At 36.4% G+C, this 15122-nt stretch overlaps 1 protein-coding gene across 1 annotated transcript in view; it reads left to right on the plus strand.

The window, feature by feature from the left end:
- LOC121454017 (aldehyde dehydrogenase, cytosolic 1) overlaps positions 1 to 9829 on the plus strand; it is a 33511-nt gene extending 23682 nt beyond the window's left edge. Inside the window, exons 10-13 of the mRNA XM_041661204.1 lie at positions 1269 to 1433; positions 3609 to 3766; positions 6940 to 7014; positions 9282 to 9829. Coding sequence (XP_041517138.1) covers positions 1269 to 1433; positions 3609 to 3766; positions 6940 to 7014; positions 9282 to 9354 — 471 coding nt within the window. The 3' untranslated portion in view covers positions 9355 to 9829. The remainder of the gene's footprint in view (positions 1 to 1268; positions 1434 to 3608; positions 3767 to 6939; positions 7015 to 9281) is intronic.
- Positions 9830 to 15122: the final 5293 nt, after the last annotated feature.

Consider the following 15122-nt stretch of genomic DNA (forward strand, 5'->3'; position numbering starts at 1 on the left):
AAAGAGGTATAAAGCTTATAAGGTTGAGAAACAAAGCTTAAGTTGTTTATCTAAGATAATGTTTTGAGGTCTAAAAATATAGTTTTATGTTGATAATACAAGTTATGATAGAGAGTGAATTAGGTGAACAAAAGATTGGAATCACCAAGACAGAGTAAATAATGGAATATTTTCTCTGAATTTGCCAAATGTTATGGACTGGACATTGTGAATATAATTCTTACCTGAAAATTGTTCCTATCGTATATAGTTTTACTGTATTAGATTTAAACCTTTCCATTTTATTTAGATGAAAGAGGGGAAATGATGTGTGATATTTGGACATTGTATGAAGGTATATTGCTGTGAATTGAATGGCTAATAGCTAGGCAGGGACAATATGTGGGATTTTCTGGAAGACAGAGGAAGAGGAGGAATTGAGGCGCACTATTTATGCTAATAGATGCCAAGAGACTTGTAAAGAGTTAGACATATAGAATGAAAGAAAGGCAAAAAGCCATGAGTCAAAATGTAGATTAGCATAAATGGCTTGATTTAAGTTATAGGAGCTGGTGGGACAAGCCTACGCTCAGGCCACGCTTTCATAATTAATAATAAGTCTGCACATCATTATTTGTGAACTGCTTGCCCAAAGAAAATTCTTTCTGCAAATTTGTAGCTAAAACATTTCATGCCCATGGTAACTGACCACAAGATTAGACATAATTCATCATTTGAAGCACGAAGGTGATAAGCACAACTTGTTGGAAACTGGGATACAATCTACTGATCTGAATTACTAAGTCAGGTATTGTACCAACAGGATGCGAGGAAAGACACATGCTTTAGGAATACACAGATACTATCTCTGAAGACTCGTGGTCTTCTCCAGTCAAGACCATCTATTCTCAAGTGGCATACCCACTGAAACTGGGTCAAAGTCCTCTTTCTCACTTCACTCTTTTATTTCACTCAGGACTAAGATTTCAGACAAATGTGTTCAATCATTGACATGTTTTTCTTCCAAAGTGAATAAATAGCAGTTGTATGAAACCTTCTTATATTCTCATGTCACCAAATTTCTATGCTTACCTAACTACTCTAAATGTAAATATTTTTTTAGGTTTCTCTCCTAATTCATGAGAAAAAGCATACCAAATAATTAGATGAGTATCTGTCACCAATTCTGAAACACTGCATTTCTTATGAATATCCTGGCACTTTGCAGTCTTCATTTGCAATATATTATCTTTATTATCTCTCTTTTTCTTGTGATTTCTTTCAATTAGATTGATAAGGAACAACAAAATAAAATACTTGATCTCATTGAGAGTGGCAAGAAAGAAGGAGCCAAACTGGAGTGTGGTGGTGGACGCTGGGGGAACAAAGGCTTCTTTGTTCAGCCCACAGTGTTCTCCAATGTTACCGATGAGATGCGCATTGCCAAAGAGGAGGTAATGGTCCTACTGTTTCAATTTCTGGGCTTGTCATGTTCTTCTGTGCATAACCTGTATGTTCCTTTAAAGCCCTCAGCTCCTTGAGTAGCTTTACCCTGAAATGCTTGATGATAAAGTCTAAAGATATTTGTGATGAAAACTGATGTATGAGGAGTGCAATGGGCTACAAATAGTTAATATCAAATCCAGAACAAAGTCCACAGCAGCTTTTGTAGGTGCTTAATTTACAGCCTTAAAGGAATGGAAAATGATCCTGTCCTTTGTAAAAATAGAAACAAGTGTGAACAAATTGTGCTACATATGCCAGGCACAGAACAGTTTCCACTGCATTATCTATATTGTCCACATAAAAATGTCAACCAACAGAGACAGAGTGAACTGGCTATGTAAGGGAAGTGAGGATGAGTCCTGGGGAGCACAGTCTAGGTAGCATCAATAAAGATGGTGCTCAGATATTCAACATATAATTAAGAGGAATTATTTTGTGATAAAGATGGTAGCTAATATACTTCACAAGAATGAGGGCTTTGAGGACTTTTAATATATGCAGAGATATGAGTACTAAACTAAAATAGGAAGATACAGTGACTAAAAGGCACTCATTCATAATTTCAACATTCAATGTACCTGATATGGCAGAGGATCTGAGAGGTTATTTTTTTTTGCCTCCATAATGTCAACAAATAAAGAGAAAGGGGAACTATTCAACTTTGCTGGGAGATGAAATAGAGAAAAGAAATGAAAATCAAATATATGTGGATCATGCAACACACTTAGGACATCTCCGTCAATTCAATACTCAACTGCATTTGTATTTCTGCACTTATTAGTCAATGCTTCTTTAATCAGACCTATTGCTTTTATAGATTCTGGTTAACACTTCTACAAAAAACAATAAAGCAGAAAATAATCTTCCTTCAAGGAAACATTTGTTGTGCTGTTATAATATGCTCACTGGAATATCTCATTTGCTGCTTCAGAATAGGAGCCTGGAGCCCTTACTGAGTCAGCTGAGTTACTGCAACTCTGAGCAAATGTCCTGTCTTCCAGCTCCACCTGCTTCCCATTGACAGTTTTGCGTTGCTATGCTTCCCAGTTATAGGGTCATGAGAGAACTTAGAACCCTAGCGTCTGCCCCTACCCTTCAATTAGTGGCTTCTAACTGCCCCATGGCACTCAAATTGACTTGGAACCAGAAAACCATTTGATGCTTGAGGAATTTTGTCAACACATGTCCACATTTCCCAGGAAATTGTACTGTTATTCAGAAAAGCCTTTTATTTAGTTTTGATAAATACCTTACCAAAATATAGTAGTTTTGTATCCATGTGAAAATCCAGGTGTTTCCTATTACCTCGGAGTGGGGATGAGATACAGACTGATTTGTGTGGGTTTTACTAACTAGATTCCAGTAGAAATGAAATACTGGTTTATCCTGGATTAGACAAATTGTGAATTCGTTCCCTGTCCTGTAACTCGAGCCACTGCCAGAGGGTTTGGTTAGTATAGGTTCCGGAGTTAGGCTTCCAGCAATAAATCCTTTTATACTTTTTGGTAATTCTATATATGGATGGGTGACTAGTAGTATCTGGATAAGGATTTTGTGTTGTTTTATTTAAATATTTTTATAATATAACATAAAATACATATTATATATGTTTTAAAATATAAAAATATATAATATGAAAGTATCCAAATATAATGAAATGGATGATATTTCATTCAATGACACACCAGTGTTCAAGGCATAAACATTATTTTCAATCATTGTTTATTTGTTACACTTAGAGCAACGCACTGCTCTCTAGGTCTTGTTATCTTGTGCAGTAACTTGAAGAAAACTAGGCTTAGGATTTAAAACGTTTCCAAGCAAGTCATGTGTTTCCTGATTTGTTGTTCAATCTTTACATTTTGGGAAGCTCTGTCACAGTGTGTAAGAAGAAACACTGCTATGATGACTGGTGTCTGCTCCAAAGAGAAAAATCACACAAGATCAGAACATGTTTTGGGGTTCGTTGGGATGGCTATCTGTTTTTATCCTTACACATAGGTCTGAAGAGAGAGACAACACCTTAGTCCATGGAGAATGGCTTCTAGGAAAGCATAGGAAGTGTATTTAAAGCATATGCAGTGTGTATAGTGTAAACCTGTGTTTGTGCCACTCTTGTGTAGATATTTGGACCAGTGCAACAAATCATGAAGTTTAAATCTATCGATGATGTCATCAAGAGAGCAAACAATACCTCCTATGGCCTGGCAGCTGGAGTCTTCACAAAAGACCTGGATAAGGCCCTCACTGTTTCTTCTGCTCTGCAGGCTGGGCTAGTGTGGTAAGTGCATCTGAAGTAAGCTGTGCCCTTCCTGTATCAGCCAAATGGGCAGGCTGAGTTTACCTCCTCTAGACTTAAACTTTCCCAGAAATTATCTGACCTGTTAGAAACATAGTTTCTGTAAATAAAAACAAATTATTGTCTTTCAGCTTTACAAATTACTTATGTAGAATATGACCATTTTATGGCTGTTTGATTTATACAATATATGTATTATTAGATAATGCCAGGGCACTTTGTACTTTGCTATATAAACAGGAAGATGAAAGTAAAATTCTATTATAATTAACTATATATTAGATAATGTATATTGGTACCTTATGTACACTACACATTATTGCTATTACTATCGTTTACCGTATTTGAAATCGAACCAAAGGTGTTACATTAGCTGAGCATATGCTTTACTTGTGAGCTCCATCCTCTTCTGCTTTATACTGTTTAATACAAGATAAGAGCTCAGTTTCTCAATCTGGCCCTGAACTCACTCTGTGGCCCACACTGGTCTTGGACTTCTCATCCTCCTGCAAAACGCTTCTGAAAAGCTGGGATCACAGGTCTACATCCATAGACTTGGTGCTATTTAATTATTTTTTAAATTGTGCATTTGTATTTTGCTTTCATGTATGTCTGTGCACCATATAAGTGCCTGGAGCATTCAGAAGCCTGAAGAGGGTATCCAATCTGTTGGAACTGAAGTCGTAGACAGTTAGTTGTAATCCACAGTACTAGGACCCAGCTCAAGTCCTCTGTAAGAGCAGCAAGGACTGTTAACACTGAGCCAATTCTCCAGCCTTTTCTCTAGCTTTTGACTTAGTTCGTTCTTTAATTTTTGTAGTTTCACTTTAATACAAATTCTCAGGCTGTGCCTCTCAAACTGAGTCTTTGCTCATCTTCTCCTCAGCAAACTTTTCCTCATCAAGCCTCCCTTCCCTCAGTCCTGGAAACAGCATAAGCTATTTTCAGTCTCTCACTGAGTCCAGTTAAAGAAAACTAGGCGCTGAAAAGCATCCTAAGGGACATAATTGGGCAGTTCTTGACCCTCTTGTTCACTTGAAATACCTTTTCCTCCTATCAAAGTGAGAGTCATCATCTAGTACCACTGACTCACAATTGTAATGTATTTCTTACACTCATCATTTTATCTTACTTAGCAACTTCTCTTTGTCATCCCAAATCTTGTCTGTGATCAAAACTGGAAGCTTGCTGAGATTTAGGAACTTACCAAGAGCATGCAATGATTAGCAGAGTGAGAGCTATACGCTCTAAAACACCCTCTCAACATTTTTCTATTTAGTGTGAGTTTAGCCAGCTTCACACTAAAATCACAAATCCAAATGCTGTGAAATATGCCAATATAATATTAAAACTGTTTGTATTTTGGGGGTATTTCAAGTTTTGTATTTTCAAATATGGATTTTCAACCAGTAAAATCTCTTTGAATAATCCATAGATTGAAAAAACCCTCAAACTGAAACACTTCTGATTCCCTGAATTTCAGAGAAGAAGCATGAAGCCTGTATCATTGAGAGCTTAAGTCCTTGTAACATGGGGCTAGAGAGACTGCTTGTCAAGGGACATACTTGGTGTGCAAGTGTAAGAAGCTTCAATGTAAAAGCAAGATATGGTGGCCTGTGCTTAGAAGCTTATCACTGTGGTCTGAGACAGAAGAATCCCTAGACTTCCCTGGCTAGGCAATTTAGCAAAATTGTTGCACCTGAAAGATAAGAGCGGCCTGAGAAAAAGAAAAAATAGAACACTTCATCTTTATCTCTTCTCTGGCTTCCATGTATCTTCCCCATGCATGCATGGGCACGTGTGCACACACTCACGCATGCACACACACATACATATACACTCATGTGAACACATTAGATTATGAAAAATTTATCTATACAACCAAATGAGGAATGCAGTTGAGAATCAGACAGCTCAATTATGTTTCTGGGGTTTACCAAATGCGAGATGCGGCCGAGAATCAGACATCTCAATCACCATGTCTCTGGGGTTTACTCTGATCGTAGTTTTTTTTACTCAATGAAACATGTTAAAACTGCCATAAAATCTTAATATACAATCAGCATTAAGCACAGGAGCTAAAAAGCCTGATTTTTTTTTCTTATCGTGCCATTTCTTTCAAAGTCTCTTAAAGGAAATTAATCAAAGTCCCATCTAGTTAGTATAACCGATGATCAACATAGATGTTTCTATGATAAAAGTACTGGAAAATTGAGTGCTACTAACTCATACATATTCACAGTCTACATTTTCTAAAGACTTACTGGGTACCATATATTTTTATAAATTATCTGTCGGAGGTCAATAATAGCTCTATAAAATATAGAACATTATTCTCTTGCATTCACATTAAAATAGTTGTTCACAGCCTATAGAACTGCCCTCCAATCACCCTCTCACATTGCCTTGATCTACAATGACCTTCTCTCTAAGTTTTATAGTTACACTTTTTACTGTGTGTTTGTTAGAAATATCTTCAAAATATTTCTAAAAACTGGTTACCAGACTGATAAATGGGCCCAATTCCTGCCAGAACTTCTGTTTAGGCTGTCTATTTATCAATGAATGAAACAAATGAAAAAAGTATTGACACATATAATAATTGATGAGAAAGTTGATTTTTAGACTTCTTTTTTTTTGTTTTTTTTGTTTTTTTTTTGTTTTTCAAGACAGGGTTTCTCTGTAGCTTTGGAGCCTGTCCTGGAATTAGCTCTTGTAGACCAGGCTGGCCTCAAACTCACAAAGATCCGCCTGCCTCTGCCTCCTTCTAAATGTATAAACTTCAAGATTACCACAAAGCTTCATACATATAAGCCATTAAAGAACTCCATTCAATCTCAGCCTCAGACACTTCCTTTTATGACATATTCGTTCTTCCCTCTGTTATGATTCAAACTAACAGGATGTGCGTGCTCGTGACACATGCACACAAAACGCACACAAATTCATGCTCATCGTTTTGTCATTTATTTCTACGTAATATATATGGATGCTTTTTTGCATTCTAGATTATAATGCCGCTTTTAATTTCAGGGATCATACTTGACCAAAACAAAGGAGTTCTTAAGGAGACTTCTGAATTTTTAAATTTCCTGATTAGAAATTATGGGATGTGTTAAGGATTACCTACAGTAGCCACCTCTTCTCTGTTTTAGGGTGAACTGCTATTTGGCTATGGCTGTCCAGTGTCCTTTTGGTGGATTCAAGATGTCTGGAAATGGGCGAGAACTGTAAGCTAAACTTTATATTACAAGGCATACATATTTTGTGATAAGAATTGCCGCTCCCAGGAAACTGTTCTGTTTTCACTCCTTTGGGGGTAAACTCCACCTACATTTAGTAACAAATAGTTTTTTAAATATTGGAGGTATTTCCTAAGTGTGGAAAAGAGACAGCAGGTGGAAAATACTTATGTTTTTACTACCCATTCAGGGCCATGGTAAGTACAGTACCTTGGTAAATAAACTGTTGCCTGTTTTTAGGATTTCCTATGTTATATGGAAATAGAAGCTATTTTCAGAAAGCAGGAAAAATGGTAAACTGGTAACATTGAGATGAATGAAAATAAATATCGAAACAATCAAGATACTTGAATATACCTCTTGAATAACTTAAAGCTGACTTATCTCAAGCTGATATGCTTCTAGTGAAGTCTGCCTAATAACTATAATGCATCTGTTAAATAAAGTATTTGCTGCAAAATGTCCACAGAGAATTACCGCGACAATTACCTAGAATGACTCCTTTCAAGAGTTATGAGTTATTTTCAAAGGTAGAAAAGCCAAATTAATGAATTTGAAAACAGGGTTTTCAAAGAATCCCAAATGGTGAACTCAGATGATTTTTTATTTTCTTGATTGTATTTATGAAATCAGCTTAGCAAGTGTTTCCCTGAACCTTCATTAAGGCTCGTCTCTTGACACCAGGGGTGAAGCAGACATAGCTTAGTTTCATACTGTTTAGGCATTGGGTGGTCTGTCGTGAGAAGCAAGGATGCTATGTGCAGGCTTACCAGAGATCACTCAGACCTGCTCAACCAGAATCAACACTTGATGACGAGCCAAGGGGATGATTAGTATGCAGAAGTCGGAGACAATAATGTATAGACTTTTCTTAGCTAGGAAGAAATTTAAGGAGGTAGATGCTCTTGTGGTCTGCATTAAAATTATTTATATAGTGTTTCTGAGGAAGATGGCTCAGGTCAGCATTGGTGTGACAATACACATAGAATTCTGTTAGTGTCCAGTGTCCTAGTAACCCTAAATACAATGGAAAGAAACTTGGTCAAAACTATAGACTAAGTTGTCTGCCTCTTTGGTATGAACTACTTATTAAAACACAACATTTTAATGGACTTTAGACAGCTTGGTCAAGCTATTTAATTATGTTGAAAAACATGCTTTTGAGGTTTTTACGGCCTAGTTCCAAATGTTTAAATATTCACAGAAACTACCAATATACAGCATTAATATTTGCTTAGGAGAATAAGACATTGGCTATCTACACAACTGAATCAGGAACAGAGTAGGTAGAGAATTATCAGTAATCAGCTCCCTGACAAACCTGTGTGTGTATAGGTTTTATGATCCTATATACATGTAATGTGATTTTATCCAAATGATGCAGATCACAACTGAGTGTGGTCCTTATAAATTAAATCATCCGTCAGGTGGAAAGAAATCATGATTTCAAAAATTGGCCTCAGGTGGAACTCTAAGAAGTTACTGTGGTATCTACACATGGACTCAATCCAGCTTCTGATCACTTGAAACGGACTTGAAAAATTTTAAGCTTATTGATAATTTTGAATAATAGAGAAAACCATCATCTGCTAAAATCTGAAAAGCCTGAATCAAGCCATCTTTAGTTTCTTTCCTCCTTAAAAGGAAATACAAGTATTCCAAAAACAAAATAATGGAAAACAAAAAAAAAAACACACAAAGAAACAAAAATTCAACATATGAAAATTAGGTTGTTGTTTGGCCAAGATTAAAAATTTCCTGTTAAAACTATAGCTTCAGAAGAACAGAACCCTGAATGGAGGAGGATCTTTGTCTTCTTCTACCTGCTCAACTCTTTTGTGACAATGCAGTTTATGAATGCAGGTTCAAGTGAAGTTGGTTGTTTATTCTGTTTCTCTTCAGTCCCTGTACAGTGAAATATGAACTCTTTATTTATTGGTCCAATAAAATATTCAGATTGAATTATGTAGTAGTTAGCCATATGGCCAAATAAAGTAATGTAAACAATAGATATCTTTTCTGAAAATAAGCTGAGAAAATAATTATTTAAAATAAATGACATGTTGAAGACTGTTTTTCTCCATTGGAGACTTTATGTTTGGTTATAAAGCTTATGGTCAGCTAGCAACTATATGAACTACTCTATAGTCAGTAAATATTTTCATTGTCCCTACTCAGATAAGCAAAAAAAAACCTTGTATCAAATTATTTTCAGTATGCAATTATGTTTCTATGCAACTTTCTTTCCTTTCTAGGGGTGAGCATGGCATGTATGAATACACCGAGCTCAAGACAGTCGCAATGAAAATATCTCAGAAGAACTCATAGAAAAGCCAGCAGAGAAAAGAGAAGCCCTTCGGCAACTTGATACATCTCTTATAATCACCAGTAGAGTGATGTTCTCCTATAACTCTTTCTTCTATTGACTTTTTAAACATAAGTAATTCATCAGTATTAATGTCACCCCTAGAAAACAGGTAGCTTAATCTGAAAGAATCTTTAGCCTTCTACTATGTGACCCCAATTCCTACTCCATATGAAAAGGATTGATTTAGGTGCCTGCTCCTTGTGACTCTGTCCTGATCAGGTGCTTTCTGTTGTTGATACTTGTCTAGAATATTTACTTGGTAAGGGGGACCAGTAGTGATTTAAGTTCTGTCCCTCAGTGACCCTTTGTATGCCTAAAGACTACAGAGTAAGTTGTTCTGTTTCCTATGGATATTCCCTCTGAGTGTTGTAAATGTTTTCTGGAATGCCTAGCTATAATTAAAATGTGAACTTTAATAAAGACAATCTCACATGATTTCTGTTCAACTTGAGTTTTTAAAATAAATTTTATTGTTTGAAAATTTCATATATATGTACAGTATGGTAGGATCATTATCAAACCGTCTCTCCCCTATGGCTCCCCAGATCTGCATCCATGTACATCCTCCTCCCAATTCCACGTACATTTAAATTTATTGTCCCTCACTGAATCCAGTTAATGCTGCTCATATGCACACGAGTGTGGAGCCATTCACTGGGACCATAGTCTATCAGGAGCTAATCTACCTCTGGAGAAAACTGACTTCCCTTCCACCAGCAGGCATCGTCTGATAATAGCTCCTCTAACAAAGGTGACTTTTGTGCCCCTGCATTCATGCTGTAATGTTGACTGGTTTTTTCTTGTGCAGGTCTTATGTGTTAACCACAACCACCATGAGTTCATGAGTACAGTGAACCTGTCATGCCTGGAGGCCCAATTTTTTAAAGTCTTTCCTGATCTCTTGCCCTTATAATATTTTTACCCCTCTTTCACGGTGTTCCCTGGGCCTTGGGGAGAGGGTTGATAATAGGGAAGTCCTATTTATTGCTGAGCATTCCACAGATATTTCTTCTCTACATTATAGCCTGGTATGAATCTCTAAATTATTCATTCTATGTTGTATGACCTCCTGAATCTGCTGGAACAATATCTTAACTTGTTTATTGCTAGTCCCTATATAATGGATGGTTTCCAATATTTGAAGAGCATATAAATATACCAGCTGTCAGTATATAAAGTAAAAGCCTCATTTGCAAAATTTTTAAACACTAAAACTACAGCTTGCACCTCAACGATTTGAGCTGAAACTTGTTTTGTCTGCACAGCATGTCCCTTATCACATAAGCAGCCTTCCCATTATATAAGCCATTAGAAAAAATTAAGAAAGCGTCCTTTATGGGATCTTTTGCCACCGTTTTAGGAAAAATGAATGAATGCAGCTGTGTAAACTGCAGTAACTGGTCAGCTGGGAAAAGATTATTAATCTGACCTTAAAACTGAGCAGACACAATTGCCCAAGAATCATTTTTTTGGAAAAACAATTTAATTTGATGCTTAGTGTAAGAAACATTGATTATAGCTGGTTTCTTGCCAAAATATTTCCAAGATTCTATACTGTTCTTCTCTGCTAAGCACGCTACTGCTTCCAAATAAGGATTTAATACTTTAACTGGTGATACAGAAAGGTGCAGCCATAGAAGTGGCCATAAAACTGCTCTAGGAGCTAGTATTGTAGGTAAAATACCTGCCTGCCATGTTTGGCTGTAATCACTATAATGTACCTGCTGTTCTTGTGTAGCCTGTTCTGTCTGTGAGAGAATCTGTATGGCAGCTTCTGAAAGCTGTCTGCTAGAATTTGGATTACTATCTCCTATAAGGATTTCACTTAGAGTCTCGGGGTCTCCTGTAGGAAACCTTAGATAAGGCCTCAGCTATTGATTATTTCCTCACAACCTTTGAAAGTCATTTGAAGTCTTTAAATCATCCTCTCTAATTTCTATTTCTTGAAGCTTAATTTTTTGGGGTATAACAAATGACCTAAATATTGAAAAGGTTGGTGCCTCTGTACATTCTCAGGAGCAATAATTAGTCTTGCATGTCTTAGGTTCTGTTGTAATAATCCATATGTTTCTAGTAAAATATCCTCATCCCTATGATCAAGATTTTTCCACTTCCATCATTTTGTTAAAAATATTTTCTGGGCCTTTGAGCTGTGACTCTTCTCCTTCTTCTATCCTTTGCTGGTGGGAATGCAAACTTGTGCAACCACTTTGGAAAGCAGTGTGGCAGTTTCTCAGGAAATTCGGGATCAACCTACACTTGGACCCAGCAATACCACTCTTGGGAATATACCCAAGAGATTTCCTATCATACAACAAAATTATATGCTCAACTATGTTCATAGCAGCATTTTTTTTTTGTAACAGCCAGAACCTGGAAACAACCTAGATGCCCTTCAATGGAAGAATGGATGAAGAAAGTATGGAATATATACATATTAGAGTACTACTCAGCAATAAAAAACAATGACTTCTTGAATTTTGCATGCAAATGGACAGAAATAGAAAACACTATTCTGAGTGAGGTAAGCCAGACCCAAAAAGAGGAACATGGGATGTACTCACTCATAATTGGCTTCTAGCCATTAATAAAGGACATTGAGCCTATAATTCGTGATCCTAGAGAAGCTAAAAAAGAGGGTGAACCGAAAGAAAAAGATATCGTCATCCTCCTGGATATTAACCTTCATCAGACAATGAAAGGGGACAGAGACAGAGACCCACGTTGGAGCACCGGACCGAAATTCCAAGGTCCAAATCTGGAGCAGAAGGAGAGAGAGCACGAGCAAGGAACTCAGGACCGCAAGGGGTGCACCCACATACTGAGACAATGGGGATGATCTATCAGGAACTCACCAAGGCCAGATGGACTTGGTCTGAAAAAGCCTGGGATAAAACCGGACTCGCTGACCATAGTGGACAATGAGGACTGCTGAGAAGTCAAGAACAATGGCACTGGGTTTTGATCCTACTGCACATACTGGCTTTGTGGGAGCCTAGGCAGTTTGGATGCTCACCTTATTAGACCTGGAAGGAGGTGGGAGGTCCTTGGACTTCCCACAGGGCAGGGAACCCTCACTGCTCTTTGGACTGATGAGGGAGGGGGACTTGATTGGGGGAGGGAGAGGGAAATGGGAGGCGGTGGCAGGGAGGAGGCAAAAATTTTTAATAAATAAATTAATAAATAAAAGATCTTTCCACTTTCTAGTGTCTTCTTCATTTTCTTTTTTCAAAGATTTAAAGTTTTTGTCATACAAGTCTTCCACTTGTTTGGTTACTGTTACTCTGAGATATTTTATGCTATTTGTGGCTATTATTAAGGGTGTTGTTTCTCTGATTTCTTTCTCAGTCAATTTATCATCTGTGTACAGAAAGGCTACAGAGTTTTTTGAGTTAATCTTGTATCCTGCTACATTACTGAAAGTGTTAATGAGTTGTAGAAGTTCCTTGGTAGAATTTTTGGGATCGCTTGTGTAATCTCTCATATCATCAGCAAACAGTGAGAGTTTGACTTCTTTTCTGAATTGTATCCCCTTGATCTCCTTTTGGTGTCTTAATGCTCTACTTAGGACCTCAAGAACTATATTGAATATATATAGAGTGGATAACCTTGTCTTATGCCTGATTTTAGTGGGACTGCCAGGAGTTTCTCTCCATTTAGTTTGATGTTGGCTTTTGACTTGTTGTATATTGCCTTTATTATGTTTAGGTATGTTCTTTGTATCCCTGCTCTCTCCAAGACTTATATCATGAGGGGATGCTGTATTTTGTCGAAAGCTTTTTTGAAATCTATTTTTTTTTTATTTTTCAGTTTGTTTTTATGGTGGATTACATTGAAAGATTTTCGTATGTTGAATCATCCCTGCATCTCTGGGATGAATCGGACTTAATCATGGTGGATGATGCTTCTGATCTTTTCTTGGATTTGACTTGCCAGTATTTTAGTTAGCACTTTTGAATCAGTGTTCACGAGTGAGAATGGTGTGTAATTCTCTTTCTTAGTAATGTCTTTGTTTTAGTGATGGTTTGGGTATTAGGGTAATTGTATCCTCATAAAGAGTTTGGCAATGTTCCTTCTGTTTCTATTGTGTGGAATAATTTGAGGAGTATTGGTATTAGTTCTTTGAAAATATTGTGGAATTTTGAGCTGACACCTGGTTCTGGGCTTTTTTTTATTAGGAGACTCTTGATTACTGTTTCTCTTTCTTCATCAGTTATAGTTCTGTTTAATTTTCTTATCTGGTCTTGATTTAATTCTGGTAATTGATATTTATCCAGAAAGTTGTCCATTTCTTATCAGTTTTCCAATTTTGTGAAGTACAGGTTTTCGAAATATGACCTGATGATTTTCCTTATTTCCTCTGTGTCTGTTGTTATGTCCCTCTTTTATTTATAATTTTGTTAATTGGAATATTCTCTCTGCCTTTTGGTTAGTTTGAATAATGGTTTATCTATTTTGTTGATTTCAGCTCTCAATTTGATTATCTCCTGCTTTCTAGTTCTCTTGGGTGAATTTACTTCTTTTTGTTCCAAAGTTTTCAAATGTTCTGTTAATTCACTAGTGTGGGATTTTTCCAGCTTCTTTATGTAGGTATTTAGTGCTATGAACTTTCCTCTTAACACTATTTTCATTCTGTCCGATAACTTTGGGTATATTGTGTGGTCATTTTCAGTTAATTTTAGGAAGTCTTTAATTTCTCCATTTATTTCTTCTTTGACCCATTGATGATTCATGTGAGCATTGTTTAATTTCCATGTGTTTGTGAACTTTTTGAAAATAGTATTGTTATTGAATTCTAGTTTAAAACCATGGTGATATGATGAGATACATGGGGTTATTCCAATTTTTTTTTGTATTTGTTGAGGTTTGTTTTGTTACTAAGTATGTGGTCAATTTTTGAGAAGGTCCCATGAGGTGCTGAGAAGAAGGTATTTTCTTTTCTGTTTGGATGGAATATTCTATAGATGTCTTTTAAGTCCATTTGAGTCATAACATCTGTTAGTTCTCTTATTTCTCTGTTCATTTTTTTTTGTCTGACTTATCTGAATGTGGAGTGTTGAAGTCTCTCAATGTTAGTGTGTGGGGTTTAATATATGATTTAACCTTTAGAGGTGTTTCCTTTACATATGAGGGTGCCTTGTATTTGGGCATACATGTTCAGTACTGAGATTTCCTCTTGATAGATTTTTCCTGTGACTAATACGAAATGACCTTCTTTGTCTCTTTATATTGATAGATTTAGTTTGAAGTCTATTTTTTTTTAGATATTAGGATAAGTACACCAGCTTGTTTCTTGGGTCCATTTGATTGGAATATTATTTCCCAACTCTTTACTCTGAGATGATGTCTGTCTTTGAGGTTGAGTTGTGTTTCTGGTATGCAGCAGAAGGACGGATTTTGTTTTTGTATCCAATCTGTTAGCCTGTGCTTTTTTATAGGTGAGTTGAGTCCATTTATATTAAGGTATATTAATAACCAGTGATAGCTATCTCTTGTTAATTTAGTTTTCATTGTTGGTGATGTTAATTTGTGCATTTTCCATTCTTTTGGATTTGTTGCTATGAGACCATAAATTGTCTGTGTTTTTGTTGATGTATCCAACTTCCTTGGGCTACAGTTTTCCTTTTAGTATTTTGTGTAGGGCTGGGTTTGTGGCTAGGTATTAGTTAAATATGTCTTTGTCTTGGAATATCTTGCTTTGTTTTTCTATGGTGATTGAAAATGTTGC

This window comes from Microtus oregoni, unplaced genomic scaffold (assembly GCF_018167655.1).
Source record: "Microtus oregoni isolate MIOR12 unplaced genomic scaffold, Mior012 000012F_ref0000307, whole genome shotgun sequence".
NCBI lineage: Eukaryota > Metazoa > Chordata > Mammalia > Rodentia > Cricetidae > Microtus > Microtus oregoni.